The sequence below is a fragment of the Ornithorhynchus anatinus genome, chromosome 20 (assembly GCF_004115215.2).
Source record: "Ornithorhynchus anatinus isolate Pmale09 chromosome 20, mOrnAna1.pri.v4, whole genome shotgun sequence".
In the NCBI taxonomy this organism is placed as follows: Eukaryota; Metazoa; Chordata; class Mammalia; order Monotremata; family Ornithorhynchidae; genus Ornithorhynchus; species Ornithorhynchus anatinus.
In genome coordinates, this window is record NC_041747.1 from 10,073,153 (window position 1) to 10,096,402 (window position 23,250).

Below are 23,250 nucleotides of genomic sequence, written 5' to 3' on the forward strand. Positions count from 1 at the left end.
ATAAATCAAAGTCAAATAGAACTTTTTCAAACAGAAAGTTTTCAGGTAATGGGGCACTTTAACCTATTAGATATGAACCTGGCTCTGCAAAAAAATAATTTTAAAAATAGAATGGAAAGACTGGAAACTATCCAATAACAGTATTAATTTGTCATAAGGCTTCCCTCTACCACATCCTTTAATGATAGTGATTGTGGCATTTAAGTACTAACTATGGGCCAGCACTGTGCTAAGCACTGGGAGAGATACAAGATTGGGGGTCAGACACAGTCCTTGCCTCACATGGGGCTCAGTCTAGTAGGGAGGGAGAATGGCTATTGGGTCTCCATTTTCCAGGTGAGGAAACAGAGAAGTTAAGTGACTTTTCCAAGGGCACCTAACAGGCATGTGGCAGAGGCAGAATCAGAACCCAGATCCTCTGACCCTCAAGCCCGTGCTCTTCCTGCCGAGATTATATTGGAGTTCAGGGAGAGTGAATACGTAGGGCACAAAACATGGCATAGGCTTGACAAAGAGAAAATATGCAAGGGACAAACAATGAAAAAAGGTTTTACAGTATTCACTCTTTTTGGTATAGGAAAAAAATGACACTCATAACTTCCCCTCTGCCCTCCAGCACCTCATACCACCTTTTATCTAGTCATGGACTCAAGCTCACTCTGACTTGATTTAGAAAGGTCAGGGCTTTAGGCCATTCGATATGTGATTGACCGATGTCAAATAGCCTGAATAATGGAGGATGTTGCAGTTCCCGTTCATGGCAGGCCTTCAGGCTTCATCTTGGTTCTTCATCACAAGACCTCGTACTATTCCAGGGCACTATGGCTCGGGAAGAGCGGGGGAACTCTGAATCTCTTTTCGGAGAGTTGGGCTGAAGGTCAACCCTTGGAATCCGTATCCACTGAAATCCAACTTCTCCCCTAAGTTCCCCAAAACTCCTATTCATGGGAAAATTAGCAGTGCTAGTAATGATGATGGCATTTCTTGAACACTTACTAGGGGCCCAGCACTATGAGCACTGGGGTAGATTCAATACAATCAGATCGGACCCGATCTCTGTCCCACACGGGGTCGTGGTCGAAGAGAAACCGTTCCCTCCAGCGGACATTACATGGCAAAGATAAAAGTTTTGCGGCCGAGAACAGCAAAGTTCTTAAAATTTCCCCAAATCTTATTCAAATCTTGGAGTTTGCCTGACATACAGGGGAGAGAGAGCAAATACTGATTTCCTTTTCAAGACAAAGTAACTTTGAAAATGAAATGAAATAAAAAAACAACAGCTGTATTTGTGTTTACGAGATGGTGACTATCTGATCAATACAGCATCTTGTTCGGAAGCTGAACCATCTTCTTTCAAATGGAGCTAAATTTGGCTTATTACAGTTTCAGTCAAGAGCCTCTTGTGCCCACCTAAATCGGAGGGGGCAAAGCCATCTTTTCACACAAAAGCTTCTTTAGTAAGTTCCTGCTTTCCTTAGGGAATGTTGTGTTATGTAAGAGGAGACTGCACCGCACGGGGCAGACTCGTCATGTAAGAACACGGCCCAGGAGTCCGCTTGAATTCTCAGTAAAAATTAAATCCTTCTTTAAATACTGAAGTCAATACCTTCTGTTTCATCAAAAGCCAGTCAAGAGAAGCAGCAGATCGAATGGGATCAATCTGTTAGATAATCTGATTGACAGAACTTTCATCTGACCTCAAATAACTCAATTCTGAAGTATGGTGTAAGGGGTGTTGGTTAAAGCATTAGCAAATAGCCTTTGCACTTTGACTTGAACTATCCTAATTAAGGGCTGCTTAATTCTTTAAGGAACTTTCCTCTATTTGGAAGGAAAATTTCACTCCTGCCCAAAATGGAGAATTTACCCAAATAAATGGGCCCAAATGCCCATTTACTCTCCAATGCAAACTAACCGTGGCCATAACAGAGCTCAGAGACTTACGAATGCTTTGGAGAACAAAGATGATTGTGTGCCAAATGGCAGGAAAATAGTATAACAGATGATTTTGTTTTGAAGGAAAAGTGACAAACCTTGATAAAGTCTTGGATAAAGCCTTCCAGACTGAAAGCTAATACGTTACCTCATTGACCATGTGTTTTGGGCGGTTCATGATAAGTGGTCGGGAGGGTCAGAGAGTTTTCTGGGGAGGCCAAATACATTATTCCCCTATTTAGGAAATCTGTTATTGTAATTTTGGCAGGAAGGGCTTACATTTCCACTAGCCCCGATGAGATCCTGAATAACGTTTCTTCTGCATACAGGCCTCTTCTTGTATTTCATCGCTTCAGTAGGCAACATGAAACCAAGTGGGTTTGCATGGCTTGATAAAGATGACCGAGCAATTCAGTAAACTCCATCGTTTATTTTTATTCCCATTTAGGGGCTCTTCTATCTATCTAGATCCATATATACCTATATTTAGCTATAGATATACTGATATACATAGAGATCCATATAGATATACAGATATAGATATATAGCTGGATATAGATTGATGTAGATACTAATATTATTATTTTGGAATTTGTTAAGCTTGTATGTGCCAGGCACTGTACTGAGCACTGGGTGGATACAAGCAAATCAGGTTGGACACTGTACCTGTCCAACTTGGGGCTCACAGTCTCAATCCCCATTTTACAGATGAGGCACAGAGAAGCCAAGTGACTTGCCCAAGATCACACAGCAGACAAGTGTCTGCAGACAAGCAGAGCCGGGATTAGAACTCATAACCTTCTGGCTCCCAGGCCCATGCTTTATCCACTAGGTCATATCTATCTGCATATCTATACAAGAAGCCCCCAAAATGAATTAAAGTGAAAAAACAGGTTGACATGTCCTTCTCGTTCTCTGCTTACATGCAGGGAAAAGCACCCTACACGAAGTATAAAAAAAAATCAACACACCAGTCCATGATTATCCTTAGATGCAAACTTTGTTCTTCAAATCTCACCCGGAATATTAAAGGAACAAAAAGGTTAAAAAATATATTGATTATAAAACAAATAGATGCATAAGATGCCAAGGCAATAATACCTCCTGGATGCACTGAATGCCAGACTCGAGAAATTCAGTCCTTAACTATAGGACATGGCAAAGACGTGCAGGATTATCGTTTTAAAAACTTTTGGGATAAATTTCATTGCGTTGTGGTTGGTTTATTTTTGATAACAATACTGTTGAAAAGACCTGCTTTCCAAATCATGAACATCACCGTCTCTCCACCAGATTTAAACTGTATTTACAATCTGCCACTAGCACAGTTCTTTTCTGCCCATGAAGTTTTCCCTTAATGTGTTTTCAAGGATGAATTTCCAAAATAAAAGCTTTGAACAGAAAACTAGTTCTGACAATGTCATCTCCTTAAATATTCGGAAATACATACAAATGAAAGAGGTATTTACAGATAAGGTAGCAAAATATTTAAAGAGTTTGACGTTGGGCTTCAAACTTCCAGCATTCATGTCTCATAAAAACATATTTCCTTTGCCATGTGAAAACCTGGTGTTCAGCTCCCTGGATTTCTTAATCAGGGCCTTCTTCTGAGCTTCATCGAACCGGTTGACTTTGAGATCCTGCTCTCGGTCAAAGGGTCTTCTCTCTTGAGACTTGTTTTTATCTTCGGCTGCTTTGCTCTTTAATTTTTTGTGATGGATGTCCATAAGAGATTCGGATCTCTTCGAATCCTGCGGAATTCAGAGGAGGGGGAGGAGGGAAAAAGAAAAAGAACCACCCAGTATGACCCCTGTGAAATTAACGATGCCCTTTTTTGACGAGGCAATATGTTAGCCAGACAACAGTAAAGACCAAAGGGGAGCGTACGGAGTGCCAAACTCCGTTTGGCAACCCAAAAAAGCAGCCAAGGTAATAGGAAGTGAAGGTGATTGAAAGCCTCTGTAGTTAAAACCACTGAGGAAAAGGAGCCAGCGTTTGTTACGATCACTCTAATTCCACGAAGCACATAATTATCCCAACCACACAAGGAAAAACAGTAGGCAGCCAGGGGTGTGGAGTAATTTGCTACTACCAGACCAAAACATTTCCACAATCCCTCCCCTATGCTTTGTTTCTCCAAAGTCTTTTACCCCACAAACATTCCCCAGACGTTCCTATTAGTAAGAAGTGGCCCTGGGGGGCTGCTTCTGCCATGGCCACATCCAGCGAGATGTGGCTGGAGAATCCTGGGGTCACTGGACCCGCGATGGCTTCCATCCTCGGGTTTGGCAGTCTGGGACTGCCCTGATGCCAGCTGCAGTGGGTTTCCACTGGCGAGCAACTGGGCAGGGAGGATGGGGCTGGGCAGGGGAGGAGTCTCGGGGCCCATCTCTCCTCCCCGCCTCTGGGAGCCTGGACTTCTCAGTCCCTCCCTGTGGGAGCCCCGAGGAGACAGAATATCTGCAAGAGGAGGGGAGGGCCGCCCTTGCGTTATTTCACTTTGCAAAGGGGAACCGGATGCACCACTCCCAACTGAGAAGCAGCATGGTGTAGTGGCTAGAGCATGGGTCTGGGAGTCAAAGGTCACGGGTTCTAATCCCAGATCTGCCTCAAGTCTGCTCTGTGCCCTTAGGCGAGTCACTTCCCGTCTCTGGGCCTCAGCTGCCTCACCCGTAAAATGGGGATTGAGACTGTGAGCCCCACATGGAACATGGCCTGTGTCCAACCCGTTTTGCTCCTGTCGACCCCAGCACTTAGTACAGTGCCTGGCGCATAACAGGTGCTTAACAAATATCACAATTATTATTATTAACCACAAGACAGAGGGGATTCTAAAGATTGAGAAAATGTCTCAGAGCAGCATTTGCCACATTATTTTTTCCTTCTGAAGATTAAACAGTATTTCAAGATTCAACAGTACTACCCATCAGAAATAGTCATCGCCTTCCTCTTCTACAGATGGGAAAAGAGAGGTCACCTTGCTTGACTTTAGGGCTTAGTCTTGACTGAAACCATCTTGGTTCCAGACAATTAAACTGGGGTTACAAAACAGAAAGAGAAAACCCGTCAGTGAGAGACAAGGGTTTGGAATTCAGATGCAAGGGCTTCTTCCTTAGGAGAGACTAGACAAAAGAGGAGAAAGGAACAGCCAGAGATAAAAGTGAAAAACGAAAAGTGCGGAAAGGCAGAGAAATAAACTGACTACAGGATTCATGCAATCACAGGGCTGTGCTCAAGAAAAGCCAACCAATTTATAGCCCAAATATATTTCAAATGTAGCCCGCTGTACGCTGTTAAATTTGATTTGTGGCTTGTGACATATGTGACCACACTTCGCGTCTGGATACTTGATTCATGAAAATAAATCAAATAACATGAAAACAATGTAAATCCAGAGTAAAAAAGAGTAAGGAAAATAATGGGAACTAATGACATGAGCATAGTTTTACCCTAGAACACCTATTTTCGGAATGATTTTCAGAATTTAGACCGCAAGCCACATGGCACAAGGGCTTTGCACGATCTGGTCATTTTGTATTTACACTGAGGCTTAATATAATGCTTGGCTCATAGCAATTGTCTAACAAATATAGCCATTATTATTACAGTTATTATTACTAATATTATTATTAGGGAGCACCATACACTCTTCAGGAAAAAAAATCTAACAACAAACACAGAAAAGCGTGTCCTACTTAAAAGTCATTTTACATTAATTAGTTAAAGAATCAGAACTGCAGATAAGAATTAAGAGTGTTCTGAAATAGATCTTGTTTGACTCACAAATCGAGAATCAAATTAACAGCCAATGAGTTAAAAATACATGAGTGATTAAGACAGATCTTGCTATAAAACCTAAGGTCTCTTCTGCATTTCATCTAACTTAGAGAGTTCTTTCTTTTAGATATTAACAAGGTGCATTGACAAGGTAATACAATGAAGATTTTTAAGAGAAGCAGCAGAGGCTAGGGGAAAGACCACAGGCTTGGGAATCAAAGGACCTGGGTTCAAATCCTGGCTCTGTCACTTGCCTGTGTGATTCTGGGCAAGTTATTTAACTCTGTGCCTCGGTTTCCTCATCTGTAAAATGAGGATTCAATAGCCGTTCTCCCTCCCTCCTTAACCTGTGAGCCCTATGTGGGACAGGAACTGTGTTTGATCTGCTTAGCTTGTATCAACCCGGTGCTTGACACATAGCAAGCACTTAAATTCCATAATTACTATTTAATAATATTTACTTATGCATTGCACTCCCAAGCACTTAGTACAGTGCTCTGCACCTAGAAAGGAATCAATAAACACCACTAATTAAGAGTTCCCTCTTTAGGTATTTATTTTATGTAGATAATTACTGAAGGGAAAGAGGTGCAATACTAATAATCTTTATTAAGCGCTTACCATGTGCAGAGCACTGAAGTAAGCGCTAGTAAAGAACCCATAGTTAGGAATTGGATAAGGTCTCTTTCCTCAGGGGTTCTGCAATCTAAAAATAAAAGACGGGAGAGGGACAGGTGAGGATGGAGTCAGTCTGGTCAGAGGTGCCAGGCCACCTTTCAATCAATCCACCCATAATATCTATTGAGCACCTACTCTGTGTAGGTGTGGCACTAAGCATTTAGGAAGAGACGATAGAAAGTTGGTTACTAGAACTGATCCCTGCCCTCAAGGAGCTTACCATCCCTTGGGGATCCTTTGGTGGTGGGGAATTAGCCCAGGATCAAGCCGCAGTTTTCCACAGTCGCCTGGATGGGAAATCTGGTTGGGTGATCCTGAACAACCGAATCATAAGGGCCGTGATGGTCCGGCCAGTTACTGGGGAGGGCAGGCTGGGCATTTTCGGCAGAACTGACTCTTGAATCCATGTGATGAGGGACACAGGACGATGCTTTCGGTGTTTTTGAGGGTCAAGTCAACTGCAGAACGGCGAGGGGTATGAGTTCATAGTGGACTGTCCCTCCCGTGCTGCCCCTATTGCTGTCAATGCTCTCGGGGGAGGATATTTACATATGAAAGGGAATTACGGTCAGATGGGAAACCTTGAATGATCTGTGCCCACTCCCTGAAGCTCAAGCATCTCACACCAAAATGAATCAGTCTAAGAGTGCGGCAGAAGAGAGAAGAGGCGGACATTCCGCCCAACTGGCCTGTTTAGCATACGCTGCTTCTTCGGGTGGCTCAGGGTTTAGACCTTCATGTGAACCATTCCCAATCGGCTTCTCCTGGAGGAAGCTCGAGCCCTGATGAAGACCCTACAATTTATACAGACCCCCAGCTTCTGAAACGTGGGTTGTCTGTTCCCGATAACGAAAGTTCTGACGTGAGTCGCTTAAATAAATTGCAAATTGAAGATCTTACAGAGAACACACACGCTAAGCCTACAGAGAGGGGTGGATTTTTTTTAAGCTCTGTTTTCAGCAGCAGTTAAAAACAAAAAAAAAAGAAGGCTTTAGTGGTATCACCATGGCAACCAGTAGAACTGAGTAGGTTTCATGAAGAGAGTGACACAGAAAGGAGAGCAGGTGTATGAGATAGTGTGTATGTGAGAGAGAAAGAGAGATAAAAGAGAAGGGGGACCAGGCAGAGGGAGAATCAGCAGAGAAGTGTAAAGGAAGGAAGGAGATGGGGGAAAAAACCAAACATTTTCTTCCTGACTTACATTGTAGGAAGACACTTGTTCGGCTAGTCTCTTGTCCCTTCCAGATAATACCCGTTCTTCATCGTCCTTACTAATCGACTTCTTGGCATCTTGGGTCTCCTGGGGATGAAAGGAGGCTACATATTAACCCACCATTCACCGTTCAAAGAAACCAGTACAATAATATTTAGACCAACTGACAATGGCAGACTACCCTAAAAGGGCACTGCTATTTGATAAGGAGAAGTGACAGAAGTAGGATATCTTTTACATCCTTTAATAGGCCTTTAATGACATGGCGAGAGGAAGACAACTAAAAAAAAAAAGGGTTTTATCTTCCTACCTCCAAAGCAACTTTCTTCAGCTCTTAAAGGAGCAATGAGACGGAAATTAATTTCATATTTAATTAGAATACCAGTATCCTACAGCATGATTTTCTGAGGAAAAAAAACTAAAGGGTAAGACAATTAACTCAGAGGCCTCTTCTTTACAGGGCTTAGAGATAACCTTGCTAAAGAAAGAGGTGGCTGGAAAATCAATAAGACAAATTAAGGACTCAGATTAATTCTACATATCGCTTTCCTCAGAAATGGTATTGCTGTTCACCAGGGTGAAGGGAACGAAAGAAAATACGTGCAAGTTGGCAGAAGCACTAAATTACTATTCTAGAGTTTCCTTTAACGTCGCCATCACTGAAATAAATGAGATTGGCGGAGTTCTTAGGAGAATTTCAGTGGAGAACCATGACTTAAAAGCTCCACCTCTAGAGGTTAAGTAAAAACAAAATGTGGCAGTGTCTAGGTGGGTTATTTACTCGCGATAATGCCCGTCTCTTTCTCTAGACTGTAGGCTTGTTACAGGCAGGGAATGTGTCTGCTAATTCTGTTGTATTGGACTCACCCAAGCGCTTAGTACGGTGCTCTGCACATAGAAAGTGCTCAATAAATACCACTGACTGACAGATTTGTTTCAGAGGAAAAATTACCTAGCCTCCCAGAGGGTAGTAGAGGAGCTCATGTTTTATTTTAGAAAGAATACAAAGAACTAAAAAGACCCAGACAACAGAGACATGTTGGACAGAGGTTACCGGCAGTAGGAGCCATGGCAAACATTTATGTAACATTCAAATGCTTAAACAGTTGAAAGCAGGAGTCTCCTGGGCAAGACAACTTGGCTAGGGAGGGGATTATGTTGCCCTGAGAGAGGGGAAACAAACAAACAGGTAATATAGCCTAAAGCCGGGTAGAACCTTTCAGCAGGTCTTCCACCTTGATGTACTCCTATTGGATTTCCTAATGAAGATCCGATGGCAGTATGGTGGCCTCGCCCAGATTCCGGGAGGATTCTAACAATTGGTATTTATTGAGCATCGACCCTGTGCGGGGCACCGTACTGAACGCTTGGAGGAGTGTGTACAACAGTGGGTAGACCCGTTCCCTGCCCACAACGAGCTCACCGTCTAGACACTGGGGAATTCTCTCGGTGCAGAGACACCATGGATGACAGGCTTGCCTGAACTGACTGAGGCTTACTTTAGCTTTCCGCTCTCGGTCAGCTGGCGTGTCGGTCCAAATCGATCTATCCCCGGATTTGTCCTCCGCTCTTCTTTTGAAAGTCCTTGGGCCCAGGCCAAAGCCCTTCAGTTCTGGAGGAAGTTCGGTCATCCATGACTCCCTGGTGACTGGCTTGGCTCCGTCCTGTGTGGAGATAAAGAGAAAGTGAAAGGGAATCGATTAAGCGCTTTCTGTGCGCAGAGCACGGGACTGAGTGCTTAAAGAAAGGTTGTGAGACCATCTCTCCAAACCCCATGGATGTTTTTCCACAGGCCGCAATGGTCCCACATTCAATCCAGGGCCAGGTGCTGGCTGACCTGCAGGCCCAGGTTCTCTTCCTCCTCTTCTCTCTTCCTGAAGGCAGTTTCGGGGCCCTTCTCTCAAACTGCTTGGGCTTGTTTGAGCCCAGAGGTTTTTTTGTCTAATGTTGTCTAATGTTGTCGAGTGGTTTTCGACCCTTAGTGACTCCATGTACACATCTCTCCCAAAACGCCCCACCTCTACCTGCAATCGCTCTGAGAGTGGATCCACAGTTTTCTCGGGAAAAATAGAGAAGTGGTTTACCATTGCCTTCTTTTGTGCAGTAAACCTGAGCCTCCGCCCTCGACTCTCTCCTGTGCTGCTGCTGGCCAGCACGGGGGAGTTTTGACTTGTAGCAGATGGCCTGCCACTCGCTAGCCAATGCCCAAGCTAGGAATGGAATGGACAGGCCTCTGCTTGACTCTCCCTCCCGTAGCTGAGATTGGCAGAGTACTGGAATCTCTCCAGGTGCCATCCCGAGGGGCGTAGGGCGTAAGGTGGGGGAAAGGATGAAAGGAGTGTCTTGCAGATGTGTACATACGTGCGCGCGTGCATGTACATGACAAACACAGTGGACTATCTTCAAGGGTGGGGAGCTCCAATTGGGCCCAATTACTAATGTCAATCGGACAAATCGAATCCCTTTAGGGATGTCTGATACTCAACCATTTCGGCCACCAAAACCCCATGAAAGCTTGTAATGACGACACAGGAGGCTTACATCATCTCCTGAGGTCAGTTTGTCTTTCATCCTCTGAGCCCTGCGTTCAAACTCTTCGGCGACGCTGAATTCGAACGGTCCTTTAGCAGGCATGGGACCGACGATCATCTCATCATCTTCACTGCTCTCTGATGCCTAGAAAAGCAATCAGGAAAAGAATCAATCAATCGGTCATAATTATTGAGCGCTTACTGTGTGCAGAGCACCCTTATAGGACAGAAGAGGAGAGGTCATAGGCTCCAGTAAAGACATCAGAGAAGCATTTTACTTCATTTGGGATTTGCTGGTTTGCTCCCTTTTCTCCTTTCCTCTCTCACCTCATCCCTTTCTCCGGCCCTTCCCCGGGTTTTTACTTTCTCATCACTCTTCAATCAGTCCATCAATGGTATTTATTGAGCACTTGCTGTGTGCAGAGCACTGTATTCAGGGCTTGGGAGCGTACAATATAATAGAGTTAACAGACAGGTTGTCTGCCCACAAGGAGCTTATACCATCTCTATTAAAGCAGGTCACGGCTTCATAAAACTACTTTCAGACACTCTGAGAGGCATAATCTAACAATTCCCAAAGGCCATCACTGGAGGAGGTTGGGCATTCTTGGAAGTGGCTTTAACTCTTGCAGGTGACCCAGGCCCCATTCAGCCAATGATCGTTTCAATATCTTCTATGGCGCTTTCTAATGCAAACATGTTAATGCTGCTTCTCGGAATGCCTCATCCTCTCTCGGGGAGTAGCCTGGGAACTGGGACAGCTTAGCTTGTTCTATTATTATCGTTGGTCCCTGTTCTCACTGAACGACATTTATTGAGAATCCTCATGTACAGGACACCTTGCTAAAAGCTGAAGGAGGTCAGATCCAGCCCTCTAGGACCCAACTTCTTTTTTTAATGGTATCGGTTAAGCGCTTACTATGGACCAGACACGGCACTAAGCACTGGGCTTACGCAAATGAGCAAAGGACAGAGGCAGGAACTACCACAAGGAGGATACAGTAATCTAGGCATACGATGACCGGGAGAGAAATGCGGGATTTTGCAATTAGGGATGCAAAATGGAGACGTTGGATTGTACTCTCCCAAGCGCTGAGAACAGTGCTTTGGACAGAGTAAGTGCTCAATAAATTCCATTGACTTACTGAGTGACTGCTGTTCCACGGTTGGTTGGTGAGTGAGCGGAGAAAGTGGACGTGGGGTGGTGAATGGGAGAGAGAGCAGGTCTTGAATTCAAAAGTGGATGGATATCTCCGAAATGACTGCATACTCTTTCAAACCAGGTACACCGCTCCTTCAGATCATTCGGCAACCCTCTCCTTGATCATTTCAATGCCGGAAGCGCTCCCCGGATGCTTACAAACTTATCTCATCCATGGACCCATCGCATCCTTCCCACCCTTTTAGATTCCCCCACAGTTATGCAGAAATCTGGCTCGGTGACCCTGGCATTGACAAGCTGGGACTCGAAGATGGATCTCCCAGTGCCAGTTGTTTTTAAAGATCGAGGCTTTGGCCAGCAGGGAATTTGAATCTCAACTTCTGACTCCCCAGGGGAGCGTTCCGGAATTAGCAAAGAAGACCCAGTTGCCCCTCCCTTGAGTCCACCCCCTCGGCCTCCAACAGGGAAGTGGGCTAGGAATAGGAATGCGGGTATATGGCATCTGGAAGAGCTCCAGTCTACTAAGGGTTCTGCGTGTACTTAAAACCACCTCCACCACTAGGAAAACACGTCCCGCTGCTGTCGAACCGGATTTTTGCCACCGTCGCTCCGGGACACCCGGTTCTCTTCGTTGAAAACATGCAGCTGGATCCACGCCACCAAATCAGGAGGGGCAGCTGAACCCAAGGCGAGAGGACATTTGGGGAGAAGGGAGTTTGGGGCCGTTTCCGGCAGCGGAGCCCGGTGTGCTAAATTCGGGCCCGGAAGCCGGACGCTTGCCATCCTGGTCGCAACCGAGGGACTGACTCACCGGGAAGGCTTCGAGAACTCGTTTTTCCTGGTGACTCAGGTTTTTCAAATTGTGATTCAGTTTTTCCACATATTAAATGGGAAGACTCGGCGCTCACTTCGCCCCGCAGCAATCAGATACGAAACGGTTCCCAGATTTAGCACAGTACCCCGGACAGACAAAATGCCGGAAAACCACCCCCCCGAGGTAACGCATCCAGTCGCAGCCGGGGTCCACGCCACCACAAGTTTCAACGGGCAACACATGTTGTGTGTACACTCGTGGCATGGGTTGTGTGGGGAATACTACAATGTGACTTTCCTTAACGCAGGGTTCTTTGGAGTTTGCAGCCAACACGTGATAAGAGAGCTGACTGCGTGGGTGTGATTGTGTGTCAGAGCCAGAGGTATAGGAATGGACTATTGAGAGGGAACAGAAATGGATAACCCAGGGGAGGTTTTGCACTCCTTGAGGAAACCACTAAGAAGACTAAAAGAGAAAGAGGGACATTAGAAAGCCAGGCCAGGCGCTCGCTGATCTATGGACATGTCGTGAGACACGGTTTATGAGCACCTCCCTGTGGAATGGGTTGTTTGTTACGGAGGGGTTTTTTTGTTCACAAGTGCACTGCCCAGATAGGATTTCACAAGCTTATGGTGGGTAGGGGATGTATCTGTTTATTGTTATATTGTATACTCCCGAGCACTTACTACAGTGCTCCGCACACAGTAAGCACTCAATAAATACGACAGACTGAAAGCCAAAGACATCTCTAACACCACTCCTTTATAAGGAGGTCGCTAGCTTTCGTCTGCTGCAAACACACCACTCTCCCCATTTTTAAAGCCCTACTGAAAAATAATCAGTCCTCCTCCGGGAAGCCTTCCCTAACTTCCCTTGTCCCGCCCTGTTCTCCCTCCTTTCTGTGTCACCTTACACGTACATGGGTCTGGACCTTACAAACACCTTGGACTCACCCCACTCTGACTGCATCTACATCCACAACCTGATACTCTGCTGTCTCCCCTGTCCTTCATTTACTTTAACATGTCTCCCCGACTAGACTGTACGCTCCTTAGGGACAGGGATTTCAGTTCCACCACTTAACTGCTGGGTGGCCTTGGACAAGTCGCTTAACTTCTCTGTGCCTCAGTTCCCTCGTTTGTAAAATGGGGATTAAGATAGGAGCCCCACGAGGGACATGAATAGTGTCCAACCTGATTAGCTTGTATCTACCCCAGGGCTTAGCACAGCATCTGGCAGCGCTTAATACCATTAAAAAAATTGTGTCTACCGACTCTATCGTATTGGACTCTCCAAAGTGCAAGGTAGTGTTCTGCACATATTTAGGAGTTCAGTAAATACCGATAAACTACTCACTTCTCATCCACAAACCCGAGAACAAGGTAAAAGAAAAAAAGCAGCTGAGTGTTTCAGTCTCCTGTAAGGTAGCTGGCCATTTTTCTCCCCCCCACCCTCCACTCAACATCTGATTTATTTGGGTGAGCCAAAAGCCCACGGAGAGAAGGAGTGTTCAAAAACCAGATTAGTCCTCAGAGCACAATAGAGCAAATAACAAAGACTTTCAGAAGAACTGAATTCGGTGACATTTCCTCTCGAACCCACAGGTAATAAATTGAAACAAAGCTTCACGCAATTTTTCGTGGGCGCGCCGTCAATTTTCCACTGTTCTACCGAAAAGGTGGCATGCTTGTTAACTCTAAAGAAGCTCATCTCAAAGCAGCCTTTCTCCCCTGTCAGCCACACATCACAATACCACACTGACAACCTCTCGGGTGAAAGGAATAGAAATTACTTCCAATCTCTTGTTAAAAGAGTCCCCCAAGCAAATCCTTTTTCCCCCACAACTAAAATCGGCTCTACGGGTCCTGCTGAGCAACTGTAGGAGGCGTTTTCTTCTTCTTCTCTAACAGGCAGCCCGACTTGGATAATGCCTACAAAACTGAAGGTTTATCAATAAAATGATTCATCCGGTTAGTCACTATTTACGGATTAATGATCCCGAGGCGAGATGCTGGAGGATGCCAGAGGATGATTCTTTGTGAACGTTCTGACAAAACAGAACGTAGGAGGTGGCAGAAGGGTGAACACATTGGGGCGTGAAAAGAACCCACCCACGCCGATTCTTTCGGGAGCCCTCTCGGCTCTTTCACTGAATCCTCGAGTCTGCTGTCTCTTCTCTCGCTCCTTCTCTGAACCTTGGCTGCTCCTGTTGGGAACGACAGGATGCTGTATAGACCTGCTACTTGATCGCAAACCAGCATCCGCTAAAACGGGGCTGGCAAGGGACTGGAAGACCGAAGAGCCAAAGACCAAAAAAACAAAATTCGGCAGCTGGTCGGCAACGATAGCGGGCAATGAAAATGGCATACAAATAAAACCTAGGAGGACAAACTAAGGAGAAGACAGAGGAGAACTGTTGTAAGATCCCAGCCCTTAGTACTGTGCTTGGCACATAGCACTGAACAGATACCATTTCTCCTCAGCACTTATGTCCGTATCTGTCATTTATTTACTTATTTTATTGGACAGCAAGTGATCTTTTAGGTGAAAACTTGAGACCACAGCCTCAAGTTTCTAAAAAAAGTCTGAACCCTCTGCCCGCCTCCCTTTGTTCTATTTCAGCCTTCTTGTGAGTTAACACACCTCCCGCTAACACACAAATTAATAGTACCCATGAGTGGTAAAGTCGCCAAAGGGATGACATGACCAAGAAGATGGGGACTAAGCAGGGAAAGCCTCTTGGAAGAAGTGGCTTTTTAAGAGGACTTTATTAATGACCGACATAAGAGAGGTGGTGAGAAGACCGGAGCGGTTATGTGTATTCCAGCGTTTAGAACGGCGTTTGACACACAGTAAGCGCTGAACAGATACCATAAAAATAAAAATTAATTAATTTCACTACTCAGTTTTTTGAGCGTTTGAACAGATTACCATTCTGGTCAGATGGATGGAAATTTAAGCCTCGGCAGGGACGAAAACAGTCACGGGCTAGAGCGGCTTCTAGAAACCAAGAGTCTACCGTGGATGCTAGTGGCAGGACGTGACTAAGCCAAGAGCCCCGTTCCCAGGCCAAATTTTTCGGTGCCATTTGGCAACTGGAGACCCGGTTCTTCCCACAATGGACTTAGACCACCCTCCTATTTCCAGATAAGACTATATCTGCGCTTCGCGTATTTAAATAATCCCACTGAAGACACTTCCACTGTGTCTCCTGTTAACATTCGGTTAAATACTGATGATGAGAATGACAATGACGGATTGAACCTTGGGGTTGGGACAAATCCCTTAAAATCAAATGCCTAGAAGGCAATCACTAACAAATAAAATCAATGCCATTTCCAAAAAAAAACCAAAATCAATTCACTGGTGACCTCGACAATTGTTTGGACCCAAGTGGAGGGAGGGTGGCCTGTGCTTGGCTTGGGACCAGAGTCAGAGATAGGTTTCCTGGAAACTGGGGGAATCATGGCCTTTATTTATTTACCTCTTTGCACCCAAACCAGTACTTTCACATATATGTTTATTCAGTTGTACATTCAATTATTCTATTTTGATGACTATTTGTATATATTTTATGTTTGCCTCTCCTTGTTAAGAGTATAAGCTCTCTGCACACAGTCAATGTGCCACTTATTTGTTTTGTGTTTTCAAGCGTTTAGCACAGGGGAGTGCACTTTATGGGTACTTAATAAATATTTCTGCTCCTCCTCCTACCACAACGTGCTCAGAGTTAGAAGAGTAGATGACTGAATGGCTGACCACTCAACACTATCTGCTCACTGTCCTGATGATTGACCTTTAGGATGTTGATATCTGATACCTTATGACTCGTAACCTCTCCAAATAGTAAAGCAACATCATCGAGATCATCCATTGAAGGCCACTCTGCTGTGGAATATTATTATTATTATTTTAAACCTGTCAGATTTCTGGCAACTTTTTCTAACAAGGAACCTCTCACTGTATCTGATGTTAAATGATGGTAAATCGGAGTCAAATTCTACCTTTGGCCAGTACTCTGAAACGTGGCTTTGGACTGTCTGTACTAACCTCAGAGTTGGAATCCGAAGGAACTGGAGGTTCTCGATCATCTCGGTTTTTCCCCCCACTCTGTGAAGTTTTCTGAAAACCAGGTGGCAATGCGGGACCTATAATGGGCCTCAAAAAAAAGAAAGTCAAGATTTTAGTTTCAACATAAAAAGAAGAGTCATTTGAAACAGTGAGGCTCTACATACGTACATATAATTGTGTGACAAAAATCTGGAAAAGCCCATTAAAAAAATTCCTGCATGAAGTAACGAGAAAATGGAGTCACACTGACTAATAGAGTGGCCATTAGTAACAAGCTACACGCTTCTCTGGGATTGCTGTCACCTGGTCTCTAAGACTTGTGTACATATCTAAAACCTCAGGTACTCAGCTCTGACCTGCCTGCTTTCAAAAACCATATGGGTCTGAGGATCTCTCTAAGAACTTCTTCAAGGGAGACTGTTCTAAAAGATTATCTGAGCTCTTCAGCTCATCAGAGAAAAAGCATGGCCTCATGAAAACAGGGTGAGCTCGGGAGCCAGGGAGCCTGGGTTCCAATCCGGGCTCTCCCACTTGCCTGCTGGGTGACCTCGGGCTGATCACTTGAATGCTCTGTGCCTCCATTTCCTCATCTGTAAAATGTGGATAAGACCCCTAGTCTCCCTCCCTCTCTGACTGTGAGCCCCATGAGGGAAAGGGACTGTGTCTGACTGGCATATACTGTCTCTTCCCCAGTGCTTAATACCAGGTACAGCAATTAGTACTGTGCCTGGCACTTGGTAAACCCTAACAAATGACGGAATTTTTATTTTTATCTAAGTGCTTAACCCATTACTATTTATACCCGAGTGCGCCTTTTACAATATCATCAGAGACCCCTCCAATTTGCTAGCTGGAAGGCTTTTTTTTCATTATCAACGTATGTGTAAATATCTTTAGGTCTGTCTCCCCTGTTAGAGTCTAAACTCCCTGTGAGCAGGGACCGTGTCAGTTCTTTGTTTTGCCCTTCCCGAGTTCTTATCATGTTGCATTGCCCAACTACTGCTACCTTAGGAGAGGGCAGCGCACTTTGTGGGTACTTAATAAATACTCCTGCTCCTCCTCCTCCCACAGCGTGCTCAGAGTGAGAGGTTACAGCTAAGAGTTGCTCTTCAGACTCGGCACGGACTCCCGTTTCCTCACTCGACTTCTGGCCTACATCGTCCGCCCGGTCTGGGACTCCCTCCCAACCGCCCCATGATAGACCACGACTCTCCCCAGCTTCCAAGCCTTATTAAAATTACAACTCCTGCAGGAGGCCTTCCCTGACTAAGCCCTCTTTCCCCCTACTCCCTCTCCCTTCTGCATCACCCCCTGCATTTGGATTTCTACCCTTCAAGCCTTGATATTCACCCTATTCTCAGTCCCATAGCACCTATGTGTATATATCTGTAATGTATTTACGTATATATCTGTATTTATGTATATGTCTGTAATGTATTTATATTAATGTCTGCCTTTCCCTTTAGACTTGAGGCCCTCTGTGGGCAGGGTACATGTCTACCAATCCTGTGGCACCATACCCTAACAAGTCCTTAGAACAGTGCTCTGCACACAGTAAGCGCTCAAATATGAATGACTGATAAAAGCACTGCTCTTTAGGGGATTTTCTGTGATGCTTGTTTGCATCAGCTTTTTTGGTTTTTTGGGGTTTTTTTTAAAAGGCTAACTTCAAGCAGTGGCCGGCAACATCTCAACCGTTATCCTTGAACCCCTGGACGAAGGGTAAAACAGCAAGATTGATAACATAATTCACCGATCCCTATTTATTTTAATCTCTGATGACAATATCATATTTTTTGTGAAGCTGAGAAGGGAGCTGCTGTATAAAATGTGAGCAAAGACAATATCACACGCAAACTTACAAGAAACGCCACAGAGTTTTCATCAGGAAATGTGTCCGTTACATTGTTATACTGAACTCTCCCAAGCACTTAGTGCAGTGCTCTGCACCCAACAAGCACTCAGCAAATATGACCGATTGTTTAGAATGATTCTGTTCAGAAGTCTTGACCTGCACTACGCATCCATCTGAATTACCTTGGTGGAGAATCGTCCTCTTTTTTAAATCCAGGAGGAAGTGCAGGTCCGAAAAAGCCTTCGTCATCCGTCTCCTGAGAGCACCTCCGTTTTCTGCAAACACAGAAATGTAACAGGTTCCTTCAGCTTGGTTGGTCATTATCTATGGGAAGGACAAACAAATGATTCTAGACAGTTTGCCTGCTCCGGACCAGAAATGTTGTTCATTCAGAATGGGTAAATGATAAAGATTGTAGACTTTGGTGCTTAATAAATACCATTTAAAAAAAAGCCACAACTTCTCCATGCCTCAGTTTCTTCATAATAATAATGTTGGTATTTGTTAAGCGCTTACTATGTGCCGAGCATTGTTCTAAGCGCTGGGGTAGATACAAGGTAATCAGGTTGTCCCACATGAGGCTCCCAGTTAATTCCCATTTTACAGATGAGGTCACCTGGAAAGTGGGGCATCCAATCCCTTGCTCTTCCCTCCTACTTAAACTGTGAGCCCCATGTGGGACAGGGTCTGCGTCAGATCTGATTAATCAACTGAACTTATCGACCGCTTACTGTGTGCAGGACACTGCCCTGCATTTACCCCAGTGCTTAGTACAGTGTTTGGCATATAGTACGAGCTTAACAAATCCCAGAATACTATTATTCCTCATTATTGGAAAGTTCAAGTAATAATAGTGATTTCATTACCCTATTTATTTTGTTAATGAAATGTACATCTCCTTGATACTATTTATTTGCTATTGTTTTAAGGAGATGTTCATCCCCTTGATTCTATTTATTGCTATTGTTCTCGTCTGTCCGTCTCCCCTGATTAGACTGTGAGCCCGTCAGTGGGCAAGGACTGTCTCTATCTGTTACAGATTTGCACATTCCAAGCGCTTAGTACAGTGCTCTGCACATAGTAAGTGCTCAATAAACACTATTGAATGAATTTATTTCTTGAGTCCACCTTCTCAGAGGCACATATTTTCTAATAATACATTAATCTATTAGGGCCATTATCCTAATAATAATGATAATAATAATAATTGCGATATCTGTTAAGCACTATGTGCCAAGCACTGGTGGGGTGGACACGAGCAATTCGGACTGCAGAGTCCCTGACCCACATGAGGCTCACGGTCTCAATCTCCAGTTTAAAAGAGGAGGTAACTGAGGCATAGAGAAGGGAAGTGACTTGCCCAAAGTAGCACAGCAGACAAATGGTGGAGTCGGGATTAGAATCCATGACCTTCTGACTCCCAGGCCCCTGCTTTACCTAGTAAAGCAGCGTGGCTCAGTGGAAAGAGCGTGGGCTTTGGAGTCAGAGGTCATGGGTTCGAATCCCTGCTCTGCCACTTGTCAACTGTGTGACTGTGGGCAAGTCACTTCACTGTGCCTCAGTTACCTCATCTGTAAAATGGGGATTAAGACTGTGAGCCCCTCGTGGGACAACCTGATCTCCCTGTGTCTACCCCAGCACTTAGAACAGTGCTCTGCACATAGTAAGCGCTTGACAAATACCAACATTATTATTATTATTATTAGTAAGTTATGCTGCTTTTCTCCATTTCTGACCTACCGCAGACAGTCTCTATCGTGGGAACTTGAGTCTTCCCACTCGACAGGGAAGTCTTGTTGTTTTGTTCTGTTTAGACTGTGAGCCCATCACTGGGCAGGGATTGTCTCTCTCTGTTGCCTAAGTGTACATTCCAAGCGCTCAGTACAGTGCTCTGCACATAGGAAGCACTCAATAAATACGACTGAAGGAAGAACCCCTTGACTCTATTTATTGCCATTGTTCTTGTCTGTCCGTCTCCCCCCAATAGACTGTAAGCCCGTCAAACGGCAGGGACTGTCTCTATCTGTTGCCGACTTGTTCCTTCCAAGCGCTTAGTACAGTGCTCTGCACATAGTAAGCGCTCAATAAATACTACTGAATGAATGAAGAACTGGCCGACAACCAGGCTGACTGACCTGGGAGTGGGGCCGGAATCTCGCTCCTCTTCGGAATCCCGGCTCGCTCCTGCGTGCGGCGGCGGCGAACACTCGCTGTCGGCTTCGCTGTCGGAAGCTTCTGAGCTGCTGCTCTTATAGCCGGGAGGCAGGGCTGGTCCTGCAACTGGAGAAGAGGATTTATTCACAGAGGGAATGCCGCTAGAATAACAATGGTATTTGTTAAGCGTTTACTATGTGCCAAGCACCGTTCTAAGCGCTAGATAATTATCTAGATAAGCGCTAGATAATAATAATAGAGAAGCAGCGCGGCTCGGTGGAAAAAGGCCTGGGGTTGGGAGTCAGAGGTCATGAGTTCGAATCCCGGCTCTGCCACTTGTCAGCTGTGTGACTGTGGGCAAGTCACTTCACTTCTCTGTGCCTCAGTTATCTTATCTGGAAAATGGGGATTAAGACTGTGAGCCCCACGTGGGACCTGATTCCCCTGTGTCTACCCCAGCGCTTAGAACAGTGCTCTGCACATAGTAAGTGCTTAACAAATACCAACATTATTATTAATTATGGTATCTGTTAAGCGCTTACCTTGTGCCAGCGCGGGGGTGGACACCAGCAAATCGGGTTGGACACTATCCCTATCCCACATAGGGCTCAACGTCTCGATCCCCATTTTACTGGTGAGGTTACCGAGGCCCGGAGAAGTGAGGTAATTTGCCCAAGATCACACAGCAGACAAGTGGGGGAGCCGGGATCAGTCCATTCCAAGTTGTCCATTCCAAGCGCCTAGTACAGTGCTCTGCACCCAGTAAGCGCTTAATGAATAGAACTGAATAAACGAACAGTGCTCAGCACCCAGTAAGCGCTCCACAAATACAGCCGAATGAATAAAAGAGCAGTGCTCTGCAAAGAGTAAGCGCTCAATAAATACGTCTAATGAATGAATGCAGTGCTCTGCACACAATAAGCGCTCAATAAATACGACTGAATGAACGAACAGTGCTCTGCACAGAATAAGCGCTCAATAAATACAATTGAATGAATGAATGAGCAGTGTTTGGCACCCAGTACGCACTCCAGAAATACGGTTGAATGAATAAGCAGTGCTTGGTACATAGTAAGCGCTCCATAAATACGACTGAATGAATGAACAGTGCTCGGCACAGAGTAAACGCTCCATAAATAGGATTGAGTGAGTGAATGAGCAGTGCTCAGCACACAGTAAGCGCTCAATAAATAGGACTGAATGAGTGAATGAATGAGCAGTGCTCAGCACCCAGTGAGCGCTCAATAAATAGGACAGAATGAGAGAATGAATGAGCAGTGCTCAGCACACAGTAAGCGCTCAATAAATAGGACTGAATGAGTGAATGAATGAGCAGCACTCAGCACACATTAAGCGCTCAATAAATAGGACTGGATGAGTGAATGAATGAATGAGCAGTCCTCAGCACCCAGTAAGTGCTCAATAAATAGGAATGAATGAAAATGAGCAGAGCTCAGCACACAGTAAGCGCTCAATAAATAGGACTGAATTAATGAGCAGTGCTCAGCACACAGTAAGCGCTCAATAAATAGGACTGAATGAGTGAATGAATGGGCACTCAGCACCCAGTAAGTGCTCAATAGATAGGACTGAATGAATGAATGAGCAGTGCTCAGCACACAGTAAGCACTCAATAAATAGGAACGAGTGAATGAGCAGTGTTCAGCACAGTAAGCACTCAATAAGTAGGAATGACTGAATGAGCAGTGCTCAGCATGCAGTGAGTGCTCAATAAATAGGACTGACTGAATGAGCAGTGCTCAGCACCCAGGGAGTGCTCAATACATAGGACTGACTGAATGAGCAGTGCTCAGCACTCCGTGAGCGCTCGATAAATAGGCCTAAATGAGTGAAAGAATGAGTAGTCCTCAGCACCCAGGGAGCGCTCAATACATAGGACTGACTGAATGAGCAGTGCTCAGCACCCCGGGAGCGCTCAATAAGTAGGACTGACTGAATGAGTAGTGCTCAGCACCCAGGGAGCGCTCAATAAATAGGACTGACTGAATGAGCAGTGCTCAGCACCCAGGGAGCGCTCAATAAATAGGACTGACTGAATGAGAAGTGCTCAGCACGCAGGGAGCACTCAATAAGTAGGAATGAATGAATGGGCAGTGCTCAGCACACAGTAAGGGCTCAATAAGTAGGAATGACTGAATGAGCAGTGCTCAGCATGCAGTGAGTGCTCAATAAATAGGACTGACTGAATGAGCAGTGCTCAGCACCCAGGGAGTGCACAATAGGACTGACTGAATGAGCAGTGCTCAGCACTCCGTGAGCGCTCAATAAATAGGCCTGAATGAGTGAATGAATGAGTAGTCCTCAACACCCAGGGAGCGCTCAATACACAGCACTGACTGAGCAGTGCTCAGCACGCAGTGAGCGCTCAATAAGTAGGACTGACTGAATGAGCAGTGCTCAGCACGCAGTGAGCGCTCAATAAATAGGACTGACTGAATGAGCAGTGCTCAGCACGCAGGGAGCGCTCAATAAGTAGGAATGAATGAATGGGCAGGGCTCAGCACACAGTAAGGGCTCAATAAATAGGACTGAATGAATGAGCAGTGCTCAGCACCCCGTGAGCGCTCAATAAGTAGAAATAACTGAATGGGCAGCGCTCAGCACCCAGGGAGCGCTCAATAAATAGGAATGAATGAATGAGCAGTGCTCAGCACGCAGGGAGCGCTCAATAAGTAGGAATGAATGAATGAGCAGCGCTCAGCACCCAGGGAGCGCTCAATAAATAGGAATGAATGAGCAGTGCTCAGCACCCCGTGAGCGCTCAATACATAGGGCTGACTGAATGAGCAGGGCTCAGCACGCAGTGAGCGCTCGCCAAGGAGGCCCGAATGAATGAATGAATGAATGGATGAGTGAATGAATAGATGAGCGAATGAGCGTGGCGCCAAGCGGTCTGCAGATCCCGCGGCCGTCCTCACCGGGCCGGCGTCGTTGCGGCGGGTCCCGTCCGGGCGGCTCGGGGCGCCGGAGGGCGGGCGGCAGGGCCGGTCCCCGGGGCTGGCGGGCCATGATGGCGGCGGCGCGGAGGTGAGGCGCCCG

At 45.5% G+C, this 23,250-nt stretch overlaps 1 protein-coding gene across 4 annotated transcripts in view; it reads right to left on the reverse strand.

Moving 5' to 3' along the window:
• The window catches only part of GPALPP1 (GPALPP motifs containing 1), a 40,106-nt gene extending 16,869 nt beyond the window's left edge, over window positions 1-23,237 (reverse strand). The window contains exons 1-8 of one of the 4 annotated variants that reach the window (XM_029048095.2): window positions 23,130-23,237; window positions 20,172-20,316; window positions 18,219-18,311; window positions 16,161-16,269; window positions 10,145-10,279; window positions 9,103-9,267; window positions 7,592-7,690; window positions 2,917-3,686 (exon numbers count right to left, since the gene is read on the reverse strand). In XM_029048095.2, the coding sequence (XP_028903928.1) occupies window positions 3,468-3,686; window positions 7,592-7,690; window positions 9,103-9,267; window positions 10,145-10,279; window positions 16,161-16,269; window positions 18,219-18,311; window positions 20,172-20,316; window positions 23,130-23,220 (1,056 nt within the window). In that variant the 5' untranslated portion in view covers window positions 23,221-23,237 and the 3' untranslated portion in view covers window positions 2,917-3,467. Of the gene's footprint in view, window positions 1-2,916; window positions 3,687-7,591; window positions 7,691-9,102; window positions 9,268-10,144; window positions 10,280-16,160; window positions 16,270-18,218; window positions 18,361-20,171; window positions 20,317-23,129 lie in introns of those variants that run through there. The other 3 variants (XM_029048096.2, XM_029048098.2, XM_029048097.2) reach the window with 3 other exon arrangements.
• Between the last annotated feature and the right edge of the window lie 13 nt (window positions 23,238-23,250).